The 25,991-nt window shown below is 45.5% G+C and overlaps 1 protein-coding gene across 12 annotated transcripts in view; it reads left to right on the plus strand.

Annotated features, from left to right (window-relative positions):
* Positions 1-25,991, plus strand: part of HERC1 (HECT and RLD domain containing E3 ubiquitin protein ligase family member 1) — a 1,155,039-nt gene that overhangs the window by 977,436 nt on the left and 151,612 nt on the right. For all 12 annotated transcript variants that reach the window (XM_069222059.1, XM_069222062.1, XM_069222061.1 and 9 more), the window contains exons 65-66: positions 742-923; positions 8,827-8,982. In XM_069222059.1, the coding sequence (XP_069078160.1) occupies positions 742-923; positions 8,827-8,982 (338 nt within the window). The remainder of the gene's footprint in view (positions 1-741; positions 924-8,826; positions 8,983-25,991) is intronic.

A 25,991-nucleotide genomic window follows, 5' to 3' on the forward strand; every position in this document is an offset into this window, starting at 1 on the left:
AGATGACGGGAGGTCAGCCAGACATTGTAAGTCTGGTGATAACTCCACACCTTTGGGTTTCCAGGCAATAGAAAGTTGAGCACACTCCACCCTGCTTGTTGGCATAGTATATCACTGTTACGTTGTTCATCAGGACTTGAATGAACACAAATGGATGGCAAGAAATCTTTCAGGACAACCGGATTAGTTGCAAGTCAAGCAAATGTATACAGCACTTTAGCTCTGCAGGAGACCACAGGCCTGTAATCTCCATGTTAACCACTCAATATAGAATAGAGTGGTTAAGAACTAAAACAAAAAATGCCCTTAAAACGGACAGTAGAGTTTGAGTTAAAATCACTAAAATTCACCATCTATGCCGAGTAACGCTCTGATTTACGTGCCCTAATGCGCTGTTTGGACCCTCACACATAATGTCTCAACTGACATCATTGGTGACATCTTATCAACATAGAATTTGTACTTTGCAACTGCCTCATTACCATAAAGGTAGGCCCCAGTCAGTTATGGTTTTTTAAGGGCTTTTACCACTCATCTTCAGCTTCACTATTGATTGGTTTTTAATCTCTTGACTACCATTAAAGTGCTGCAACTCCTCTATATACAGAAAAAGTTAAGTTATATAACACACAGGAATGCCTTTTGAAAAGCATTATACATAGTATGTTGTGCTTTGCCTTATGTGTTTATGGCAATCATCTATGTAATGGCAATTGAATTTGTTTTTAATCATAATAATAGGGTTCGTTGTGACTCAGCTTGTTACATCATGTGGATCTGATGGCCATTCCATGGCCTTAACAGAGAGCGGTGAGGTCTTCAGCTGGGGAGATGGAGATTATGGAAAACTTGGCCATGGAAACAGTGACAGACAGCGGCGGCCAAGACAAATAGAAGCGTTGCAGGGCGAGGAAGTCGTACAGGTATAGCACTGCAAGAAAATGTATCTTTTAAGTGTTTCCCTTGAAATGTGATTACTCACTGAACATGTTAGTCACAAGACAGCACAGGGACATGCACAACCATGGGGGGCCAGGAAGAAATGTGTTGTGATAGTAACCATTTAATGTAAGAGCATTTTCAGGCAGTAATGTTGTAGATTTGTATTTACTTTTGAAAGGAGCAGTGAAAACCAACACCTCATTACATGTAGCCAATAAATTACAGTGGTTCTAGTAAAGATTACAGGGCCCATCCGAATTACATGTTTTGTCTTTAACACAGAAATTTGTGTGTGAGAAACTTGGGGATAAAACATAGGGGAATTAGGGTAGAAACACCAATGATTTCCCTGCCCCTGAATTGCTATGACCCCCCATAATGTTAATTTCTGGGAAGGGAAATAACAGGGATTTCACCAGGCCGCTCGTAATGAAAGCCTTAGTCTGTGAACTAGAAATTACTTGTGTTACTGTACTTCAGTTCACAGATTGTTTGTGTCAAAATGATGGTCCTATGACATGCTATGGCGCAGTACGTTTGTCATGCAGATTTCCTGTGGTTAATGAAATGTATATACTTACACATTATGTACGTTCTCAAAATAAGTGTTTAACCTGCGCTTTACATTTTTATGTGGTGTGTACTTCTCTAGGCTTCTGCATAGCTGTACTTTGAAGGGTTTTCAAACATGTGCTGGAACTAGTTTTGTGCTTCTTCATTACAGTAATATGAGGTAGACCTCTAATGTCTGTACGGCAGATTTCTCCAGTATTGAATTATTCATAGATTCACATGCTTGCATCTTCTTCATCGTCATTGTTAGAGTCCCAAGGTAATTGTTACAAGTAGTCCATAAAGAATTATTAAAATCTATAGCAAAATCAAGTGACATTGTTAATCAGTTCATACTGTTTTGTTGAACCAATGTGCAGCCAATCAGAATGCAGCTCCTTGAGCAATCTACCCCTGTAGGTTGACTAAGGCTCAGATTTCTAACCGCATGTCTTGTGTGAGGGAGTCTCCCTGAACTCTGCTCAGTTCTTCAGTGCATCAAGTCATCTTTTGACCTTTTGTCCTCAGTGATTTAGATTTGTTCTTCAAGCAACAGTTAAGTAACTACTGAGCTGTTATTTTCTGACTGACCATCTTGTCAGAGGATTATAAAAAAGGCTTTTAAGTTAATGTACATTTTCTGAAAAACTAAGATTATTTTCAGATCATCCACACAAAGAATGCTGTACTGTTTGTAGGAAAGGGCCCCTTTTTTACAAGGTCACTCCCACTTTTTGCCACTGGTACTGAGGTTTTTCAACTGAGGTGCACTGAGTTCCTGCTAAACAGGCCCCCAGTGCTCTTTTTCACCAAAACAGGTAAGATGGTGTACAATTGGCATACTCCTCCAACCATGTAAGTCCCTAGAAAGTGGTACCACTGGTACCTAGTGCCTGGGAAGCGGCGAGGGTCCCTAAGGGAGGCAGCACAGATTGTGCCACCCTCAGGGACCCCCTAAAAATGAGAAGCACATAGCTGCCATTGCAATCTGCGTGCATTGGTGCAAGCTAGTAGAAAACACAGCATGGCATCTTCTTGGTGTGCCATGCCTCCATCACTGCAGCTATGTAAGTCACCCCTATAGTAGGCCTAAAAGCCCTAAGGCAGGGTGCAGTACACTCACTATGTGGCCATGTTGGCACAAGTGGATATGGCCCTGTGATGCTCAGCCCCATTGCTGAACATTGCAAGTTTACCGGGAAGCCATTTTAAGGTATGTCCTGGGCACTTGTCAACACAAGTGACCCAGTCACATAATAGCTTCACTAAACCCTTTGGTGTTTGGTATCAAGCACCTCATCTTGCCAGCCTCAGATTTGTTCAGACATGCACCCAATGGGCACTTTAGCGCTTCCCCCTGAACTCCACTAGCCTCTTGGTGTACTGACTGTTTAGTCCAGTCTTCCACCACCAGACACGTTTCTGACTCCTTGGAGGTGAGAGCCCACACTCTGAGGTCAGAAACAATGCCTGCTCTGGAGAGAGGTGTTCCCACCCACTCCAGCAGGTTGGCTAGAAGATCTGCGTACCCAGGCCAGGGTTTTCAAAGACTCTGCTGTCTTTGGTATGCACACCCCTGACTTCCTCAGTCCTGGGTGTAGCCATCCCCTGCCCTGAGGCCCATTTGGCACCAGGACAGGTGGGGAAAATTAGCTATTCAGTAGGTGTGTACTGCCCATGGGCTACCCACACCACTAAGGTGGGCTACCCGAGGTGGACAGTCGAAGAAGGGTTCCACCATCTTAGTTTTGGTTGGAACTATGCCTTCTGTGATAAGGATATGCCCACTCCCCACAGGAAATGTAGGCACCCCGAAGGGTCAGTGCCCCATTCCCCTACACGCCCCTAAAATGCCCATAAATTCAGTATTTAAGTGGCTCCCTGACACCAGAAGCCAGATTCACCTGACAACAAGAAGAGGAGGACACAGAAGAGCCAGTAGAGTGAAAACTGTGGACACCTGGTAAACATTTGGCGTGAAACCCTGCTTGCTTACCTGCTGCCATTCCGACAATTGAGACATCACGACTTGTCCTGCAACTGTGGGAGTGCAAGCCTGTCAGCATTTCCCTTGGAGTGGAGGAGCCACTTCCCTGCTTCATGCAGGCACCAACTGCAAGGTCCAATTCACCGTCCTGCTAACCCCCATCCCACCCCTCCCGGTCCATCGTTGCAGCAGCCAACAAGGAGGAGGTCCCCGTGCTTCAAGAAGTCAGTCTTGTCTCCCCACCAAGTGAGATGACCCAAGAATCCAGCGGAGCAGAACCAAGGCTTGTTGAAGCCCACCCTGGACTCCCAACAGCAGAACCGAAGACCTGTCAGGGAGGGATATCAGCATAGTAGAGGACAGCCTTCTCAGTAGTCCAGTTTCCTTGTTCTGTCTCTTCACCTTTCCACCGGGTTGGGTTCCACCGGGCTTGTCCTGTTCTTGCAATCTTCCTTTTCCAAGTCCCCTCATTAGTCTTTGGGAAGACCAAGTAACTTACCTCTGCTCTTCTGGTCACTGGGGGCCATCTAGGTACTCACCTTCGGGGGTCCCAAGTGTTCCCAGCTCCCCTCTAACTATTCCACTTCCTTGGGTGGGGGACCCCACTTCGCGTTCCACTATTTTAGTATATGGTTTGGACCCCCTATAGGGCCCTGGCTATTTTCTGCCAATTCTTGTTGCTTCTTTATGCTAATTCCTAATACTTAACCTGTGTGTATATAGTGTGTACTTACCTCCAGTTGGGGTGACTACATATAAGTAATCTAGTTCAGTGTTACTGTTCAGTTCTTTATTTTTGCAACACTGTGTGGTTCCTTTCATGTGAGATAATTTATTCTGTGACTACTGTGTGCTTTACATTTCTCCTAGATATGTGCCTTACACTCTTCCTAGATAAGTCTTGGCTGCTCACCACAGCTATCAGTAGAGAGCTCTGGCTTCCTAGACAATGTCTCACTAACTAATTGGGGTTGTCTGGACTTGGTATAAGACGCAAACACCATAGGTGCCCACTACACACTAGGCCAGCTTCCTACACCCATCCCTGTTGTACTGTAACCAGAATTGATTTAACTGGGGTTGATCCCTGTCTCTGATGGCTCAAATAAGCCAGGAATTATGGAATGAAATGGTATGTGATAAGTTCAAAAGTCTAATGGTTCAGATGGATTCATGCACTTTCTTGTGTTGCTATTGTTCTGCTTAACTAAGCGTTGAGGCAGACTGAAATCTCCTATCTGATAGTGACTTCTAGCTGCAGATTCCTTACTTTTATATGCCCCAGACGTCAGAGTAGATCCAGAAAGGTTTGCTTGAAAAGTACTCCTGCGCACCGTTGAATGGCTTTATTCGGTTCCATGTGGCGTCACCGGCGTCCGAAGTGATGTTGCAGTTACCTATATAGGTGCCTCCCAGCAGTGTGGATATCAGTTCTTTTATTTCCCCACCAGTTAGTGCTGACCTGGGGAAGAGCTACCCCTCTGGGTCTTTTTGACAGTTTTTGTCGACTATTTCTGAAAGAGACTTCTAGGTGCAGATTCCTTACCTTCGATTTTATACCTTAGAATTTCAGAAGTCAGACTGGATCTAGAGATTTTTTTCTTCGAGCAGTATCCTTGCGCGCCGTCAGGTGGTGTTAGTTGACTCCGTGTGCATCGTTGGCGTAGTGGTCACCATGATGACTTAGCGGTCGTATATAGGCGGCACGCTGACAGTTCTTTTTGAACTGTATCGAGGAATATCTTCTAGGAAGGTAGGTTTCAAGCATGTCACTGCACTAGTTAGTTACGGACCCCCATCTGGTCTGTTTTATTGTGCTTCAAGCGCGACTGCGATTCGAAGTCATGGTCGGACTGCAGGGTCATGGTGCCGAAGGCTTTGAGGGAGCAGTCCTTAAAGCTGCTTGTGGCCCACACCAGCAAGCACGACTCCTACAAGATCTCGATCAAGGAGAAGGTCGAGGGACCGGTCCAAGAGCCCTGCGTCGTCTTCGTCGCACTTGAGGTCCTCAGGACACTCGGGGAAGAGGCACAAAAAGAAGTCCAAACTTCGCCTTGTCCGTCGCCCAACATGACAAGTGTGGAACGCCGATGTTCTAAGCCCGGGTATGCAGAGCCATTGCCATGTCCAACTCCGCGCATTCCCCCATTTTTGGGACCTGGAGTAAACCCTGCTCAGTTGAAAGACTGCTACGAGGCTATGCACCTCGTGTTTGAGTGGGCCGCCCCTTGGAGTGCCTTCAGCATTGGATCGGAGGAAGCCCCATCAAGTTCTGCGCCTTCAGCTTCAGCTTCAATGGGGTCCTACAGATCTGATCTTGGATCTGGATCTGGCACCAGTCATGCCAACGTGACCGTCTTCGGCACCGATCCAGACGCCAATGCTCCCAGCGCCACCCCTTTTCTCATTCCCAACGACTCTGAGTCGGAACAGCGTCAGCGCCAACAGGGCCCATTGGTCCTAGGTTGTTACCTGAATGTTTTCTGGAGCAGCTAGGCCTGGTAGAAGAATGGGAGGGGTCACTGGACCCTTTAGAGACTACAACTTCATTCAACTGGTATGAGTAAGTAGGAGTTGCCAGTGGACTTGACACCTCCCCAGATACTGGCTTTCTCTCTCCACCCACCATGGCTACGGAGGAGGGGGCATCTTACGCAGTGGTGGTAAAGAGGGCACCTCAAGCTTCCCTCAGTAGTGGTCAAGACCAACCTCTTGATGGAAGTGCTTCAGCTTGGGGCTTCCTCATCCGAACCTCCAATTGCCCTTTAATAAAGCACTGCCCAATGTCAATGTCTTGCTGGTAACGTGGTCCAAGCCCAGCACAGTGGCTCCTGTGAACAGGACAATTGCCCGCCAGCATCACCCTTCCCCTCTGATCCTAGTTTTGTCACCCAACACTCCACTCTGGAGAGCTGGGTAGTCCAAGCCTCAATTTTCCATGTTGCGTTCCCCTCTGATCCCCCAGGCATTGAATCCAGGAAGCTGGATAGCTTACGCAAGAAAATGTTTTCTTCTACCAGCCTAGCATTGAGGTCAGTGAACACTGCATGCCATTTGAGACGTTATTCCCATACCTTGGGGGCTACAAGTGCTGTCACAGGTCCCAAGGAGCCCCGGGCCATCCTCTCCCAAGCAGCGGAGGATGGGAGAGATCAAGCAAACGTCACTACTAGGTGTTGTTTAGACATGACTGACTCGCTGGGCAGAGTGGTCTCTTCAGAGAGAAGGCAGATTCCACACTGGAGCTCTCAAGGACTTGCGGGCTAAGGCCAAGCCTTTGGACCTCTCAGTAATACCTCACCCCCAGTCTGCCTTACTCCCCTTTTGTGGCTATGGGAGGACCGTACCACTGTGCCAGCCCTCTGCCAGCCACGTCCTGTCGAAGCTATGCGAGAACTTGGTGCATTCCGACCATGTGGGTATGGTAGCCAGAAGTTGTTCGCCACCAACCCCCCCCCCCCAACCAGCAGCTGAAGAACAAGGGTATTCACCCTATTCTAGATGTGCAAACCATAAATCTCTTCCTCAAAACGGAGAAATTCAAGATATTCACTTTGGCTCAAGTCTTGTCTGCCCTAGACCAAGGAGACTGACTGGTAGCGTGGAACTTGCAGGATGCGTATTTCCACATTCCCATCCTGTCTACCCACAGGCATTAACTGAGGTTTAAGGGTACCATTTCTGCACAGAGTTCTCAAGATCAGCAATGACTGGGCCCAAATCATTCTTGTGGCACTGGACTGGGCACAGAGAGTCTAGTAACCTGAGATCTTGAAACTAAACATCAGTCCTCTAATCAGACGGCCTCTTCTAGAGGATCTTCTGTTGCAACAACAGGGGAGGGACCCCCACACAAATCTGTCAATTCCCTGCCTCCTCACGTACCTGATGTGTGCTCCTTTAGAGCCGCTACACATTTGTCCCCTCTGGCTGCTTACCATCAAGACCTCCTTCTTAATGGCAGTAACCTCTGCCCGGAGGGTGAGTGAGCTGCAGGCTTCATCATCCAAGCCTCACTGTGTTCCCTGACAAAGTGGTGCTTCACACTGGGGCCTCTTTCCTCACAAAAATGGTAAACCCATTCCTTTTGGGACCATCTGTCATCCAGCCCACCTTTTGTGCTCCGCCACATCCCTTTTAGAAGAGGAGCGACCCCCACCTTCTAAATCCAAAAAGAGCATTGTTGTTCTACCTTGACCTATCAAAAGAGTTCTTGGTGGGCAACAAACTTTTTGTGGGCTATGTAGGAGTTAAGAAAGATCAGGCAGTACAGAAACTAACCATTTCGCACTGGGTCTTTCTCTCTATCAAGATCTTCTATGCCCTGGCTAAATAACAGCCTCCTGAGGGCTTGCAGGCCCATTCCATCAGAGGAAAAACTGCAAGCACGGCGTTAGCTCATGGGGTTTCAATCCTGGACATCTGCCAGGCAGCAATGTGGGCGTCCCTGCTCATGTTTGCAAAACATTACTGCCAGGACAGTCACGTGTGCAGGGACGAGCATTTTATTAGTGTATAAAAATTGTCCGCAGCCCACCTCCAGGAGGATATGTTTTAAGTATTTATCCAGAGGTAAGGAATCTGCCGCTAGAAGTCTCTTTCAGATGAACAAGTTACTTACCTTTGGCAACGCATTATCTGGTACACAATATTAGGCTGCTGATTCCTTACAGACCCACCCATGCCTCCCCACTCTGCGAATAGTTTAATAGGTTTAGGTATGATCCCTTTCAGGGCCCTATTTTGGACACACATTTGTCAGTGCACTTCATGGATCTGCATTCCTGGCGTGGAAAGTCGTGAAAAGTAACTGACGTCCGTGTGCCTGAGTGGCGCCTATACATGTGGCCACGATGTCACTTCCAGCACTGATGCTGCAGTGCGGAACCAAACTAAGCCACCCAGCGGCGCTCAGGGGGTACTGCTCACGCAAACGTTTCTGGATCAAGTCTGATGTCTGGGATATTCGACGGTGAGGAATCTGAAGCTAGATATTGTCTCTACCAGATGATGCCTTACGGAAGGTAAGTAATTTGTTCTTTCACACAAAATAATATTTTGGTACTTTTTAAAAATGGATCCGTAGAACACTGCAGGTGATAGTTACTATAACGACCAATACTGTAGGGCAAAATCGTTAACTATAATTGCCAGCGAATCCTAACTACTTTTTGGAAATGTAGTTTTATTATGTACATGCAAAACTATAGGAGTATTAACAAGGAGGATGAAAAACCTGATTCTTCAAAGATAATAGTTACTTTTGTTAAGGTAAAACTTTTTTTAAGAGCTGAACTGTTAACAATTCTATTCTTCTGAATTTAAAATTTATTTTGTTTTTATAGATGTCCTGTGGCTTTAAACACTCAGCTGTGGTGACTGCAGATGGGAAACTCTTTACGTTTGGGAATGGTGACTATGGTCGATTGGGACTAGGGAACACTTCAAACAAGAAACTACCTGAGAGAGTATGTGCACTTGAGGGCTATCAGATTGGACAGGTATGAAACATTCTTCTCAGAAATGTTTTAAGAAGTAGTGTCATTTTATGGTAAAATGCTACTTTAAACTCTTCCACCTGAAGTATAAAGATAAAGAATAGGTTATACAAATAACAGAAAAGCAAATTCCTGTTGTTTTTTAAGTTCTGAGTATATATACTGTAGATCCTGCGCCATAAGTAAAAAAAGATGTTACTTGTATTGTTTACATTATTTATGTCATTATTGAATGAGAGAACAAAGCCTTATATGTTCCTTATTCACTGGTGCAAGACCATCTTTTCAATTACTACAAAAATAGCTAAGGGCTTCGATTGTATTGCAATCGAATTGTCTTAAGTAGATTTCAAGTTCATGGGCATTCAGGACCTCACATCTCTTGGCTTCTCCCCAACAGTTTAACAACTTACCCACAGAATCAATTTCCTCTGTGTAAATAGCCGAATCGCCATCATCAGGAATCTTTACCCACTCCTCTGATTCAGTTTTCTTGAACATGCACCCTACTTTAGAAAGTCTTGAGTGGACTCTTGAGAGCAAAATCTAAACTCTGTGACTTTCTTGTGCTTCTCTCAACTCAATTTAGAAAAAGTGAAAACATTTGGAAATAATGATTTTTACATCTGGACGCCTTCACTCCAACTTTTCTGAAACCTTGTAAATAATTGCTCAAGAAATATGAACCTTCCTCCCAACTAAGATTAAACTGACATTTGCCAAAATGACAATTTGTGGTATGGAGGCATTCAAATGTGCAATGTAAACATGCTTGTCCGTTGTAGATACCATATGAAATAATAGTTTGTGTATGTCTCAGGTTTTTCAAGCAAGTTGATTGATTCACGTTTTCATGAGAAAATCTCTTCGGAGTACTGATGAAGAGTTCTTACAAAACGTGGTAAAAGCAGAGCCAAAGTTAGACTTCCTGATGGTATCTTTTTTCACCGGAATTACCAGATCTGAATCTTTATTTGCCTATTGTTTTAGAGGTAACACCAACAGTGGTAGTAATATACCCCTCGTGGTACAGACAGATACATTTCTATAGGATTTTTCCAGGCTTTCATCAGAGGCTGCTGCTTAAACAACCTAAATTATTTTTTTGTAAATCTTCATGTCACCATTTCGTTCTAGTTTTGCGAAGTATGTAGGAACTCATGGAGATGGACTGGGAGGCATTGTTTAACTTTTTAATCAATCTGATTAATTTCCTGCTGTTAGCTTGTCAGCTGTCACAAGTAATGAAGTCTCTGAAAGGTAACCCCTTAAGCCTTTTATTTCAGTCCCAGAAAGAATTATAGCGTTGAAGCACACAATCCAGCATTTTAACGGGTGTACAGTTACATCAGTCTGGTGGTGGCTTCTAGGCCATTTTGCATTTTGTGTTCTTGGCTGGTGGCAGACCTAATGGTGAGCTCCTTGTAACAACTGGCCCAAAAATAAGGTGCTCTATGATTACCTTGCATGCAGCACTTTGAGGATCGTTATATCGCAGGTAAGTACATCACAGGTAAGTACTTTGAGGTTAGTACTTTTTTTTGTGATATAACCTTCCTTCTGATGGATAGGTCTAACCAAAGAATACTGAACTTGTGAATACCCCAGGCGCCAGAGTGGATCTGGACATTTTTCTCCGGATTGCACCAATATACCAGTAGGCCGTGTTCTGCAGCTCTGCGTCGGCTTCATCTTGCGCATCCCAGGAATGACACTGTACTCACATGTACACCCCTGCATGCTGATGTCAGTTTCTCTCTTTCTTTGCCTTCAAACAAAAATGCAGAGCTCGCTACTGTAGGAAAATGCCCTTTTTGTCATGGTTATCCTCCCCCCCCCCCCCACCCTCAATATACACACACACTTTTTGCCTGATGTTAATGTGACTGTATGCTGGGATCCAGCTCACCAGGCCCCAGCACTAGTGTTCTTTCCCTAACCTGTACCATTGCTTCCCCAAAATGGCACATCCCTGGCACACAGCTAAGTCCCTGGTAAAAGGTATAAAAGGTACCAGTGGTTCCAGGGGCACCATGGCCAGGGAGGGTCCTTCAGGGCTGGAACATGTATTATGCCACCCTAAGGGACCCCTTACCAAACACATGCACACTGCCATTGCAGCTTGTTTGTGCTGGTGGGGAGAAAAACGTAAAGTCGACATGACATCCCACTCTGAGTGCCATGCCTATGCACCACTGCCTGTGTCATAGGTAAGCCTTACAGCCCTAAGGCAGGGTTCACTGTACCACAGGTGAGGGCATAACTGTATGAGCAATATGCCCCTACAGTGTCTAAGTCCATTCTTAGACATTGTAAGTGCAGTGTGGTCATATTAAGTACATAAGCTGGGAGTTTGTCTTTACAAACTCCACAGCTCCATTATGGCTTCACTGAAGACTGGGAAGTTTGGTATCAAACATCTCAGCACAATAAACCCATACTGATGCAGTGTTTGATTTATTGTAAAATGCGCACAGAGGGCATGTTAGAGATGCCATCTGTATTTCACCCAACCCTTTAGTTAAGGATGACTGGTCTGTGCCAGCCTGTCACTAACAGACAAGTTTCTAACCCCATGGAGTGGGAGCCTTTGTGCTCTCTGGGGTCAGGAACAAAGGCTACTCTGGGTGGAGGTGCTTAACACCTCCCCAGCAGGAACTGCAACACTTGGCAGTGAGCCCCAAAGGCTCAGGCCTCCTGTTATAGGCTCCCAGGGTACTCCAGCTAGTGGAGATGCGCGCCCTCGGACCAGGCCTCACTGCCCTCTGACCCCTGTAAGACCCCTAAATCTAGTATTTAGGGGCACCCCTGAAACTTGCCCTTCAGACTCCTGGCAACCTCAAGAAGAAGAAGAAGGACTGAAGAACCGAGCCCAGCAGTGAAGACTCCAGACGACAACTGACTTGGCCCCAGCCCTATCACCCTGTCTGCAGCTTCAAGACTCCTGCTACAAAATGGCAACACATCCTACAGGACCAGCGACCTTTATAACCCCCCAGAGGACTCTCTGCCCACCAGAGGACCAAGAACTCCAGAGGACAGCAAGAAACATCCAAGAATGACTCCAGAACCTCCCCAGATCCACGAGTACAGTCCACTCTGCACCCAACGCCCATGGCCCGTGTCAGAGGGCCGATTCTGATCTCAAGCCCACCCTGTGTTGCTGGTGGGGCACTTTTGCAGTCAACTGGAACTTTGACCTGTGGACATCCTAACCCCTGAAGACTGGGATCGTAAGTCGAGTACTTACTCGTTAACTGTGATAACACTTTTCCTCTCCTAGGGTTGCATTGGTTCCTATGAGAAATTGACTAATTGTCAACTTTTGAAATTGAAATGTGTTACTTAATTGTAAACTGTTTTATCTGAAGCTTGATACAAACTTACAACTATACTGTCCTGCAACAAAGATCCTTTTGGTTCTAGAATAAAGTAACAAAATATATTTTTGCCATATAAAAACATTGGCCTTGAGTTAGTGACTGAATGTGTGTCTCATTTCTTTCCTGTGTGTGTACAAAAAATGCTTTGCACTAGTCTCTGATAAGCCTAATTGCTCGACCACACTGCCACAAAAGAGAGCATTAGTATTATCTACTTAAGCTGCTGTCAAGCCTCTGGGAAACCACTTGTCTCTGTACATACTATATGTATAGCATATACAGAGCCAGCTTCCTACATTGGTGGATCAGTGGTGGGGTCTACGGCGTTGCATTTGCTGAAGTACTCTGCCAACATCTGATCACAAAACTAAGTTCCAAAATTATCTTAAGATTTAATTGATATTTGAATTGGACAATTTTTTCCAAAAGTCCTGCTAGGGCCTTGGCTAAGTACCCTTTAGCATTTCTTTTTAAAGTTACAATAGTTAGAGGTAAGGAACTAGAAGTAGTTTTAGTTCCTAAAAGAAGTCCCCAACCTTAGTGAAAGGTAAGTAACTAGAAGTAGTTTTAGTTCCCAAAAGAAGTCTCCAACCTTAGTAAAATAATGAGCAGTTCAGAGGACATAGTTGAGGAACTCAATCTGACCCCTTACCTCCATCTCAAGATAAGAGAGTTCTCATCGGGCGCTGATTCCGCCGCAAAGCCTACCCCCAGGACAATTATCGCTAGAATCTGTAACCAACACAATCGTGATACCATTCTACAGGCCGCTCGCACACATGGGGACCTGCACTACGAAAATGCTATCATTAGGTTCGTTCGGGACTTTACCCTTCAGGTCCGGAAGCAGCGCCATAGCTTTAATGAAGTCAAGAAAGCCCTGTGAACCAAGGCACTTGAATACATGTTGCTTTTCGCAGCGAAGCTTCGTGTGCTAGCGGAGGGCAACCCCTGATACTTTGCCACACCAGCGAAAGCATGGAACTGGATTGAAAGTTGGCGCCCCGTAGAGCAGCGGGCTCAAGAGGGAGGGATGAAAAGAAACTCTAGGAACCAACGGATGGATGACCTCTCCAGCGAGCCCTGGAATGCGCCAACACCGAGGAGAAGGAACGAGACGAGTCCTAGAGGCAATATGGTCTGTTGCGGGACTGGGACTGCCTGGAGCGCAGCTGGCACAGAATTTATGGTGTGCAAGGGTTGGGGGGTGGGGAAGGGAAGGAAGGAGTGAGTAATCAGATGAGACTCACCCTGGACAGGATGAAATGCAATAACGAGATGGATTTAATTGCCTAAATAGGCGGGAGTGGGTATTACACAGGATGGAGGTAATGGGCAGGATACTGTATGTTAGGTTTGTTTTCTTTAACAAAAGGGATAGGTGAACCCTTGCATCATTTGGCACATCTGGACAGAGCCAGCCAACCCTTACCACACTTAATATTACAGGTTAGGCGACAGGCACTCCCCCCCCTTTTAGGGGGTGGGGGGCAGTTGCAAGCCTACTAAGCAGAGTGGCAGGGAGGGGGGAAACCAGTTGGGTGACAGAGGTTTAGTTACTTAGGAACCTTTGAAGTTTCTCTAAAGTTCACTCAGGATAATTACAACAAGGGTTGGGAGAGAGGCCTTGGGGGGTGAAGGGGAAAAGGGAGTTGGCTTTACACTCACATGCTAAAACAGGACTGTACTCAATATGGCAAAGATTAAGCCTTTACCACTAAAGGTCATGACGTGGAACATCAGCGGCCTGGGCAATAGAATTAAACACACTCTGGCCCTGAAATATCTCCGCAGGCATGCACTGGATTTAGTTTTCATGCAAGAAAACCACCTGAAAGGCAATCATCATAAGGTCCTGGATCGCATGGGCTATTCTATGTCAGAGCATGCCGGCTTCACCTCAAAGCTCCAGAGGGGTGGGAATTTTACTGAGAGAGGCTACATCATTTATTCCTGGCCCTACGTGGACTGGCCCGTTAGGTGGGTTTGTGGCACTGACCTGCACCTGGTATGTCAAGAATCTAGATCTTCTGCCCTAGAAGGTACACTCAGATACTCTTCCAGCCCTTGGCACCCTACTGTTACAATTGCTCCCGGGATTCTAATACTGGGGTGGAGGGACATGTATGATCCTATAAATCTGAAGTATTAGAGGCTGACTCACACAGGAGGGCACATTAAAGTCCTTTGCAGATTTGATAGGTCTGGTAGATTTGTGGAGAGCACACAACCCAAACGTAAGACAATACACTTTCCTGTCCACATTCCACAAAAGTTTTTCATGTCTCGATTATCTGTTTACACATCACTCAGAGGTAGGTCACTTTCGGGAAGCGACACATCTGGCGCACGGCATCTCCGATCACTCCCCTGAGGAGGTTACATTGATAGGCGACAACAGAGACACAACGCTAACATCTAGAATTGACCCATAGTATTTAAAGGACAACACCTTCACAGAAAAGATATGAGAGGGCCCAGAGCGGTATTTCTTTGAAAATCTGGGGACGATAACCTCAGCCAGTTCTCTCAGGGAGGCCTTCAAGATGGTAGTCCAGGCGCAGGCTCAGGCATTAATAGGGGGGCTTGAAAAAGGAGTGTCACCCGCAATATGACCCACTAGAGAAACAAATCTCCAAACTAGAATCAGACACACTACAAGATGGTGCGGTCGATCTGCACCAATGCCACAGACTCCTACTCAAGCAACAAGAGCTGAAAGACTTAGCAGTGAATATGGCACGAGCCCATGTACAGGCTACGCAAAGGCATATATATGAAGTTGAGGACAAAGTGAACAAATAAATGGCCTGGCTAGAAAAAAGGGATGGAAGCAGGAACTGGATTGCAGAGATATGTGATGAGGCAGGAATACAACATACTGCGAGTGATGCGATAGCGGAGGCCTTTGCCACCTATTCTGAACTTATATATTCTTTGTTAACGACCTGTACATATCCGGACTGCACTGAACTCATGGGGGACCTCCTGCTTGTAGAACTGTCTAGTGCTGAGAGGGGCGGTTGGATCAGGATTTGACAGTGGAGGAAGTAAAAAAGCCCATAAATGAAATCCCATCCGGGAAAGGAGTGGGCCCTAATGGGCATACCTGTGAAGCTCTTTAAGTGCATGTCATACACTGCACCTCACATGCTGGCAATGTTTTATGCAGCTAAGGCAGAGGGGATCCTGCCGTCAGACCAATGGCTGGCTACCATAGTGGTCCTACATAAAGACGGCAAGCCCCCCCACTTCCTGCAGCTCATACCGTCCCATATAGCTGTTGAACCTGCAGGCGAAAGTACTGGCAAAATTCTGGTGAATGGACTGCAGCCTCTGATGGCCAAGTTGATTCATTGGGACCAAACCGGATTCATGACCTATAGGAATAATAAACTAAATTTGTGACGCCAAGGAGTTTGCGTACGACAGGGGCCTCAGGCACAGAGGAAGCAGCAGTACTCTCGCTGGATGCCAGGATGGCCTTTGACAGCACTGAATGGCTGTATTTGCATGCAGTTCTCACCAGATTGGGCTTTGGCCCCCAGTTTTGTGCTTGGTCGAACTACTGTATAATTGCCCACATGCGAGAGTTGGAGTCAATGGAGTGACATCCCATTCTTTTGCGGTTTACAGGGGCACTAAACAGGGTTTCCCACTATCGCTGAGGTTATTTGCCCTTTCACTAGAGCCATTGGTCACTTGGGTGCGTCAAGACTCCCTCGTATCAGATATACCCGAAGCAGGTTGGTGGGAGGCCCAGATATCCCTATATGCTGATGATGTCCTCCATTATGTCACAAAACCTTGCTGCGCTATAGATAGACTGTTTCATATCGTCCATGTTTTTGTGGCCTACTCTGGCTGTCAGTTAAACTGTGAGAAGGCTTGAGTCTTTCATTTAATCGGCAATGAAATGACCCTACCTTCAAGGAGTGCGGCTCCAGTGGCTAGTGAGGGATTTCTCTATTTGGGAATTTATGTGACAAGGAACCCTGCAGAGTTCCTCAGATTGGACTTCTTTATGCAACTAGATCAGCTCTGTGCTGATGTCACACATTGAAGGACACTCCTGCTTTCTTTGATGGGCCGAGCTGTCCTCTTTAAAATGATGACCCTACCACACCTGCTATATGTGCTACAAAATACCTCACTCAAGTTGCCTCTAGACTTTTTCAAAAGATCAATGGTGAGATATGCAAGCTTTACGGGTAGCCCATTCATATCCCTTAGTAATCTGCACAGGGGAGTATTCAAGGGGGTTATGGAGGTCCCTAATATACAGAAGTACTACTGGGCGGCCCGACTACTTTTGGTTAATGATAGGGTATTCACCGATATGGAGGAACCAGCTGATAGGGTTGACATGGAGGCAGTGGGAGATGGAGGGTACCCCTTGGTGTTTTACTCCAGGAAAAGGGAAGTCCTGCTCCCGCCTCATACGCAGGCAGCAGTGAGAGCATGGAGGAGAGCCACCAAATTCTTAGGATGGCGAGGCACACTGACGACTGTGACTCCACTCTGGTATAGTGACTAACTAAATTAACTACATTCTGAAGTGTTTCCATCTGGATGGGTGGGGTTTTAATTCCTTTAGAGGACTTGTAGAAGGAATATGAGATGGGAGCCTCAGAAAGCTTCAAATATATCCAATTGGCCATTGCGCTTCGGGGGTATATACATGTGGGGGACCAATTAACCGAATCCAAACCATTAGACGGCTGCTTCATACTAGACCCTGTGCTCTAGAAGGCGATCTCCCTAATCTAAAGGAAACTAATGAATAATTCCCCCAACCACTGGCATTCTCTCTGCAAGATATGGGAGGGTGACGTAGGCACAATAGAAGACGAAGCTTGGCAGGAAGCCCTTCAGAGCCCTAGGGAAGTGGCAATCTGTGCTAGATTCCACCTCATTCAACTTAAAATCCTGCAGAGATCATACTTCTCCAGATCCCTGCTGTATCGCATGGCCCCAGTGATTCCGACCGGTTTAGAAGAGAGAGTGGCAGTGTGGGGGCATTTTTTCATATCTTGTGGGACTGCCCCAGAATCCAACAGCTCTGGGAAAAGGTGGTCCATATCATGGCCCAAGTCACGGGCCTCACAATCTTTAGGAGGCCAGGTTGTTGGTGTTGCACATATCAGGGGAGGAAGCATGACCAAGGCATCAGAAGACGTGGCTGATGGTGGCGGTAGGGATGGCCAAGAGAGATATAGCAAGAGCCTGGGGAGCATCTAGGCCACCAGAAAACAGGCTGAGGAAAACATGGAGCCTGAAAGGAAAACATGGATTGGTGCATTCACAAGGAACCGATTATCTATCAGGGTCGGGGTGCCCACGAAAATTCAAAAAGACATGGTTCCAATGGAGAACACATAGAGGCTTGTAAGGGGACTCCAGATGATGAGCGGAGGGGCTGGATGCGGTCGGGCATGAGACTTTCATTAGGGTATCGCTGAGGGACTGTTAGCATTATATAGGCTTATTTTCTAATGGGGTTTAAGTTTCATGATTTGGTTTATTTACAATTTCAAGGTTGTGACTCTGGAAACACTCTCTTCTGACCAAGATTCATATTCTGTGATTGAAATTGTTTCCAATGCATTATGCTGAGCAATGGTTAAATAAAAAGAATTTTATAAAAACGATGTGAGAGTTAAGGTCTCTCTGTGGCCTCAAAGATTAAAACTGGTCCCAACCCTACCAAGATTCAGCTCCAGGAGCTCTTGGCAGAGTATGCTGAGGAACACCCTACTGAGGAAGATGATGCCCTCTCAGATGGGGAAGAAGTTAGGGATCAGGGGATTGACCTCCGCCCTCCTAACCTAACTAGGGAGGTCACACAGGGTAGTCTGGTTCCTGTGGGAACACTGAGGTAAACCTCAGTGAAGAGGGCCTCCTTTGAGCAAGGATGACCAAAAGATTAGCTTGGTAGAGACCGCTCTTGGCTATAGAAAGGGAGAGATCAGAAATGGGCCTAGCACCCTTTAATGGTGGCAGCAACTCAATACATAGGGACAGAGAGCACTCTGATACCCCCCAAATCCCCAAAGGGATTGTACCCAAACATTAGGATGGTGATAGCTTCACCAAGTGCTTCACAGCCTTTGAGAGGATCTGTGGAACCAGAAGATTGAAAAAGTCTCAATGGAGATCTCTTCTTTGAGAACTGTTCACTGGTAAGGGGAGGGATAGGCTCCTTGCACTCACTGGTGCAGATGCCGAGTCTTATGACCACATGAAGGCTACCCTGATTGAGGTCTTTGGACTCATCACTTAGGAGTATAGAATTACGTTCAGGGAGGCTTTCAAACCCTGAAGTCAGTCCTGGGTTAATTTTGTAGACTACTCAGTGAAAACTCTAGATTGTTGGATAACTGGATGTTAAGTGCATGAATATGATGGAGAATTTCTCCCCAAGAATTGAGAAAGCAGGCAGACCACTGGATCAAGACTAGGGTAACCAAGACTTCCACTGATTGGGGTGCTCACAGACAAAACCGTTGCTGTGTGGTCTGGTAAAAAGAATGGCAGAGTGGGGTCTTGGGTCAGGAGGCCCTGGATCTGGAGTCTGCAGGGAATCACCGTGGCCGTAAACCACCTGGTAGGATGTTTAAATATCAGGGTAGACAAACATAGTCAGTGACGTCTCACAGATCATGAATGGCAACTATATCCAGAAGCAGCACAGCATGTCTTCCAGCAATAGGGAAAGCCCAAGCTAGATCTCGTCACCACCGCAGAGAATGTACAGTGTCAACACATTTGCATGTTGGAGTTCCCAAGAAGGCTCTCTCTCTCGGAGATGATTTCCATTTAGATTGGAGCACAGGACTCTTGCATGTCTTTCTGCCCCTGCCTCGCCTGCCCAGAGTTGTGAAGAAGATCAGGAACAGCCAGGCCCAAGTCATCCTAATGGCCCCAGATTGAGCAAGTAGAGTGTGATATTAGGAGCTTCTGTGCATGCCCATCTGTCCTCCAATCAGGTTGCTGCTTCCAGAGGATCTTCTGTTGCAGCAGGGCCAGTGCAGTCTGTGCCACCATGTGTGAAAATTGGGTTGCAAGGGTTGACTGCTTTTGATCTCACTCCTTAAATAGAGAATGTCATTGGAGTGGCCAGGACCCATCTGCAAAGTCTATTTACAATGGACGGTGGGAAAAGTTTGTAGCTTGGTGCAATTCCTGCCACACAGACCAGTTACTAGCAAAGTTGTCAGAGTTTCTGCTTTTTGTGCTATCTTTGATCCAGAAAGGGCTTTCATGGGCACTGTTAAAGGTTTCTTGTCAGTCCTTCTGGTATTTTGTACATTTACTGAACCAACCGTACTTGTTTAAATCACTTGTTGTCGTGCATTTCCCTTCTCAAACCTGTCTTCTTCATACCCATAACCTCAGCTTGTTGCACAAGTCAGATACAAGCTCTATCCGCTCACCCACCGTGCACCACCTTTTTTCTGAGCAAACTGATGTTGTAGACTAGAGCGGAGGTTTTACCGAAAGTTGTGATGCCGTTTCATGCCAGACAGTTCATCATCCTTCCAGCATTCTTTGCTACTCCTCACCCCTCGAAAGAGGAGGAGAGGCTTCACAACTTGGACGCCAAAAGAGCTTTTGCATCAATTGTACCAAAGACCATTTCGTAGATGAGCAGCTGTTTGTAGGATTCAATGGGGTGAAGAAGAGTAAGAAAGTGCAGAAAAAGCCCATGTCAAGCTGGAAAGTCATATGTATAAAGATCTGCAACACATTGGTGAAGAAACAGCCACCAGAGAGCCTGAAGGCTCATTTGACTGGAGTGTACCACTATTTTGGCAAGTGGAGTGCCTGCTCTGGACATCTGTCAAGCCTTGAGATGGGTGTTCTTCCAAACATTCCCTTGATAGGCAGGCCTGTCGGTAAGGGAACTTTGCCCTTTGGGTCCTGCAGGATTTCCTGGTTTGAGCCTTTCCACAGATAGGCACACAGTGGTAGGTACTGCTTTGGTATGTATTTACAAGGTGAGGTATTTGTGGTTAGAAGTAGATGTCAGAAGAACAAGTTACTTACCTAGAGTAACACTCTTTCTGGTGGGTACTCTGTCTAACCTGCAATTCCTCCTTGTCCTCCCCGTTCTGTGGAGTGGATTCTTTTTACCATCTTTAAAAATATTCCACTGTCTCATTTGATTAGTTAATAAGCTTTGCGTCCGAGGGCACACAGAGAGTTAAGAAAGAAACTGATTTCTGCACACATGGTGGCCATATCCCTGAGGCTCTGGTGTCACTTCAGGGCAGGATGAAGCATACGCAGAGCTGCAAGACGAAATATATAGAGAATATATAGGGAGTAACTGTGTATTATGGTCCATTATTGGCATCAAGGGGTTCGGTTCTGGTGAGTAATAAAGCAGAGTGGTTTGTGAATGACACCCGAACCCTGGGATGGCAATATAGGACTATATTACATGGTACCCATTTTGTGTTTTTTATATTGCATGTTTATTTTGGAGCAGTTTTCTTGAAAAAACTATTTTATTGAAATTGCAGCTAACGGTGGATACTGATGATATTTATAATAATAATAATTAAGACATTATTAATAAAGCAATAAAAGTGGTGCGGGCCTGAGGATTTATGAAGGTTATATGATACAACCATGCATGCCTAAACAATGCAGTCTGTACGACGACTGTGTGTTTACCACGCATGCCTTTACAAAAAATTTGGTTGTAAAAGCATGATTGGTAAAGGAATTTGTGTGGTAAAATGCACACCGCAGCCCCCCCCCCCCGCCCTGCGCCCTAACACCCCATACCCAGCCTTGCAGTCCACCACACCCCAGCCCTTAAAACTGCCCTTTCTCACCCCCCACACCCTGAGCCCTAAAACCTGGCCCCAACCTTTAAAACTACCCCTTCTCCTCCCCCCCCACCTTGAGACCATGCCCCCTGCTAAAAACTACCCCGCCATGAGCCCTAAAACGGACTTCCACCCCTGAAAACTGCCCCTTACCTCCCATCCTGAGCCTCAAACCCGACCCCTGCCCTTAAAACTAGCCCTCCCCTCCCCTACTGAGCCCTAAAACTGGCCCAACCCTGCCCATTAAAACGAATGTGCTCTAAAGCCAACCCCACCCTGCCCTTAAAACTACCCATTCTCCTCCCCCTTGCCCTGAGGCCTAGAACCCTTCCCCCTGCTAAAATCTACCCCAACTCCAGCCATCACACCCTGAGCCCTACAACTGACCCCAACCCCTTAAAACTGATCCTTCGCTGCCCTTTAAACCACCCCTGGCCTGAGCCCTAAAACTGACCCCACACTGCCCTTAAAACTATCCCAACCGTCCTCCCTGAGCCAAAAAAACAACAATGCCCTGCCCTTTAAACTACCCCTTCTTTTCCCTCACCCTGAGGCATAAATCCCTGCCCCCTGACAAAAGATACCCTGAACCCAGCCCCTCCGCCCTGATCCCTAAAACTAACCCCCACCCATGAAAACTGCCTCTTCCCCCTCACCCAGAGCCCTAAAGTATGGCCCCAGCCCTTAAAACTACCAGACCACCCCTGCCCAGAGCCCGAAAACCCTGCCTTCTGCCAAAAAAACTACCCCACCCACCAAGGCAGAGTCTTGGTTTAGGCAAGGGTTGTTCCGCTTGAGTGGAAACGGCACGCATGGCTCAGCCCATGTTGTAAAGGCCATTTCCCATTTATGAAATACTGACTACTGTATTTGTCACATAATTATGGATTTACTGAATTTCACTCATGATTTGGCACATAATTTACAGATTTCATACTAAATGTTATTTGTAGCTAAAATGGATGAAAATAATACTGCTGGAGAATGTGCTACATAATTTGTATTTTCACCACATAATCACGAAAACCTTGCCACATAGCTTGGCCCTCGATGCTGCATAATCCTAGCAGCCAAAAACATAGTAAACCTCTACAGATTAGGGTCTGTTGTTATGATCATGAAATCCTTATTTCATAGGGAACAGTGAAATATTTCCCATATTTAGCATTCACTGTGAAATGGTTTTTCGTACCACCTCGTTTTTAAAAATAAGTACATTTGAGTTATTTTTCATAAGTGAAGAATGATTATTACATGTATATAAATTAAAATATTTTTAGTGTCAAACAAATTAATTTTAAGTAACAAGTGCTGAGTAGGTATTTTATCAAATCCATATATGTATGTTTACTTCAATATTTAAAGTTTTAAAGGAGTAGTTAAAACTGTTAGGAAGAAGTAAGAAGCTTTTAGGTTTAAATAATGAGTAGTGTATAGATGTTAGTAAGAGATGTTGTAGGGTTTAAGGCTGGGTATTTTTTTCTGTTAAGGTTAATTAACCATATTAAAATCAAACATAGTTTGTATTAGAAAAATGCATTAATTTAGAAAATACATATAATATATAATGATAATATATAATGACCTATTTTGTTATCTATGGATTTACTCACAAAAAATGGGGGCAAAATGTGTTTTCCATTTCAGTTTTCCTTTGGAAAATTAGATGTAGTTTCAGCAAAATTGGCTGAAGGGAATGACACCAAATTTCGCAGAAAGCATGTTTTTTGTGATTTGATATACATCTGTTCAATAGTTTTTGAGAAATTAAGGTTTAAAATTTATGAATATTTCATTCCACAAAGGATCGGCAATTCTATTCAATCAGAAAACTTGATCTGATTCTCTGCCAGTACATCAAGAATGATGTGGTAGCAGCCATTTAAGACTTTGGTACTCAGTACCCTAACCAGTGAAAAAATATAAAAACATTTACAGGGCAGGGTAGGGATACGCTGCCCTCTTATGCCTGATGAGGGGATGCCAGTGAACCCCCTGGAGCCGAATACTTTTTTTTAAAACTGACCTGTGGTATTGAAGGGAACAAACTTGGGCCCTGTCTTTTTTTTAAATGTGAGTCCCAATGAGTGGGCCATGGCCCATGGTGTTTGTGCATTTATTTTGTATATGGAGGGGGGCTTGCGGTCCCCCTTCCAAGCCTTTTTCAAACCCTGGCAATCCCATCCTCTGAGGTCGGGGCGTGCCATCCCCCTCCTGAGGCTTTATTAGCTCCCGCGGACCCTGTACCACAGGGCCAAAGGTTACATTTTGGGGTGTGGCATGTGGACCCATTCCCAAGCTGGTCACTGCCAAGGGACCCCATTCCCCTGTGACCAATTTGAGCAGTGTCCTAGGGACTCCATCTACCGGGACACTGCAGTTCCCTGTCTGAGGGAGTGTGGACATTTCTTGCCTGCACTCTCCTGGGCAGGGAACAAGACTTTGCTCCTGCCCAGACGGAAGCAGAGAAAAATGCTGCTCCTACCCGGGCAGTAGCAAAGTGACTGAGCTGGCTCCCACCCAGGCAGTAGAAAAGTGATACACAGTCTTGTCAACTTGCTAGCAACATTACAGGAGCTATACTACGATGCACTGCTTATACCCTTTCATATTACATCACTTATAACATGAAATCATAGCATTCATAACACTTATGACATCTGAAATGACAATATTGATGAGAACAATGTGCAAGGTAGAGTGGTGAGTTATAGTTCATGCAGTGTAGCTAGTGAGTTGACAACACTGTGCACAGAGGTGCGCGAGTTATAATAATTTGGAGGTGGTCAGTAAATTATAAATTTAAGGAATAACTATAACTTTAGAATTTCTAATGTTTGCATTGAAAGAATAAATGTTTACCTAAATTTTACTGTTAAACTTTGTTTTTTTCATTGAATTTTATGTTTTTTTTTTTTTTAAATAAAAAAGTGTTTCAAATTGTAAAGTGTTCTGTCATCAAATGGAGTGTTGTTAAATGGAGTGTAATAGAGTACAGTGGAGGGCAGTGTTGTACATGGTAGTGTTAGAGAGTGGAGTGTCATAGAGTGAAGTGGCTTAAAGTGGAATAGCATACAGTGAAGTGGTGTACAGTGGAATAGCATAGAGTGTTGTGGTGTACAGTGGAGTGCTGTAAAACAGACTGCCGGAGAGTGGAATAGTGTGGAGTGGAGTAAAGGCGGGTCACATAAAGTTGAGGGGTTTTCAGTAGAGTTTAGTGGGATGTTTAGAATGGAGTGGTATACATTAGAGCGGTGTAACGTGGAGTGACGTACAGTAAAATAGTGTGGAGTAGCATAGAGAGGAGTGGCGTACAATTGAGAGTTGTAAATTTGAGTGACGTAGGATTGAGTAGCGCACAGTGCCATAGAGTTGAGTGGAATAATGTTGGTTAGAGTGGAGTGGCATAGTTGACTGGTGTACGTAAGAGGAGTGTAAACTGAAGTGGCGTACAATAGAATAGCGTAGAGGGGAGTAGCAGAGGGAAGTGGCAGAAAATGGAGTATCGTAGATTGAAAGGGCGTACAGTGAAATAGTGTAGAGGAGTAGAATAGTGCAGAATGCAGTGGCATCTGATCGAGTGGGGTAGAATGATGTACAACAGAGTGCAGTTACTCTAGTATTTGAACTTTCATAGATTCACATGCTTGAATCATTCCCCGTGGTCAAGATGGGACTACCCGGTACCTTTAATTAAGTAGTACTAACATAGGTTAAACCTAAATGCTATTAGGTCTCTTAGTTTAGCACTCTGAGTCATTTTAATAAAAAGGACCAAACTTAACAGTCCACTAATCAGGCGACACCACCTTTTAGAACCTTCCTTAGAGAAGCTCCAGTTCTACTGCACGTTGTGCTAGGGAGTATCCTCAGAGCTCTGCTCTGTTTTTCTCTGTTTTGGAATACCGAAAAGTTTATACTCTTCTCAACTAATTCTGACTGATACCTGGTAAGGCCTCCACCATGTCTAACAAGGAGAAAAAGGGTTTATTCAGATCCTGCAAAACCTGTGGAAAAAGGAGGTTACAATCTGAAGACCCTCCTAGAACTATATATACTGCCTTTATGCAGACCACTCTGCTAAGGATTGCAAGGTATGTCGCACCTTCTCCTCTAAACTCCTGAAGGATAGAGAAGGCAGAATAAATCTAGAGGTAATGCAGTCTCTGATTTCGAGAGCGAAGATTCCGCTACATCTTCCAGGAGATCACATAAAAGAGCGAGGTCTCCTCGCTCAAGGTCCTCCTCAGAGCAGCCAGGAAAATCCTACAAAAAGACCACCTCAGGGTCTTACAAAGGCCGCAGCCCTTCTTCATCTCCTTACAAATTCTTAGCAAAAGAGGAAAAGAGGACATTTGAGGAATTCTGAAAGGGCTAGAAAATTGACTGTGCCTTCTTCTAAGTCATCTGACTCCTTCAAGAAGCCTTCCTCTGCTCCTTCAGTCGACAGACCACTTTTAAAATCCTCAATGACAACCTCGTCGATGACAGCAATGACAACATCTGTTCCACCGTCTACAACAGTTTCTTTACCAGTACTGACGATGGCCCCTCTGACAACGAGTCAACCACCATTGACGAGGACAACGTCTTCGACGAACACGTATACCTTTTCATCATCCATGACAGTAACCATGGTATCTTCATTTCTGTCATCATCTACCCTGTCGACGGTATCCTCCACCAGAAAGCCGTTGACGGTTAAAATATCTTCAAAATCTTCAACGACGAAGGCACCATCAATGAGTGTTCCTTTCACGTCGTCGATGAAGGCATCTACGTCACCATT

This window comes from Pleurodeles waltl, chromosome 3_1 (genome assembly GCF_031143425.1).
Source record: "Pleurodeles waltl isolate 20211129_DDA chromosome 3_1, aPleWal1.hap1.20221129, whole genome shotgun sequence".
Taxonomy (NCBI): Eukaryota; Metazoa; Chordata; class Amphibia; order Caudata; family Salamandridae; genus Pleurodeles; species Pleurodeles waltl.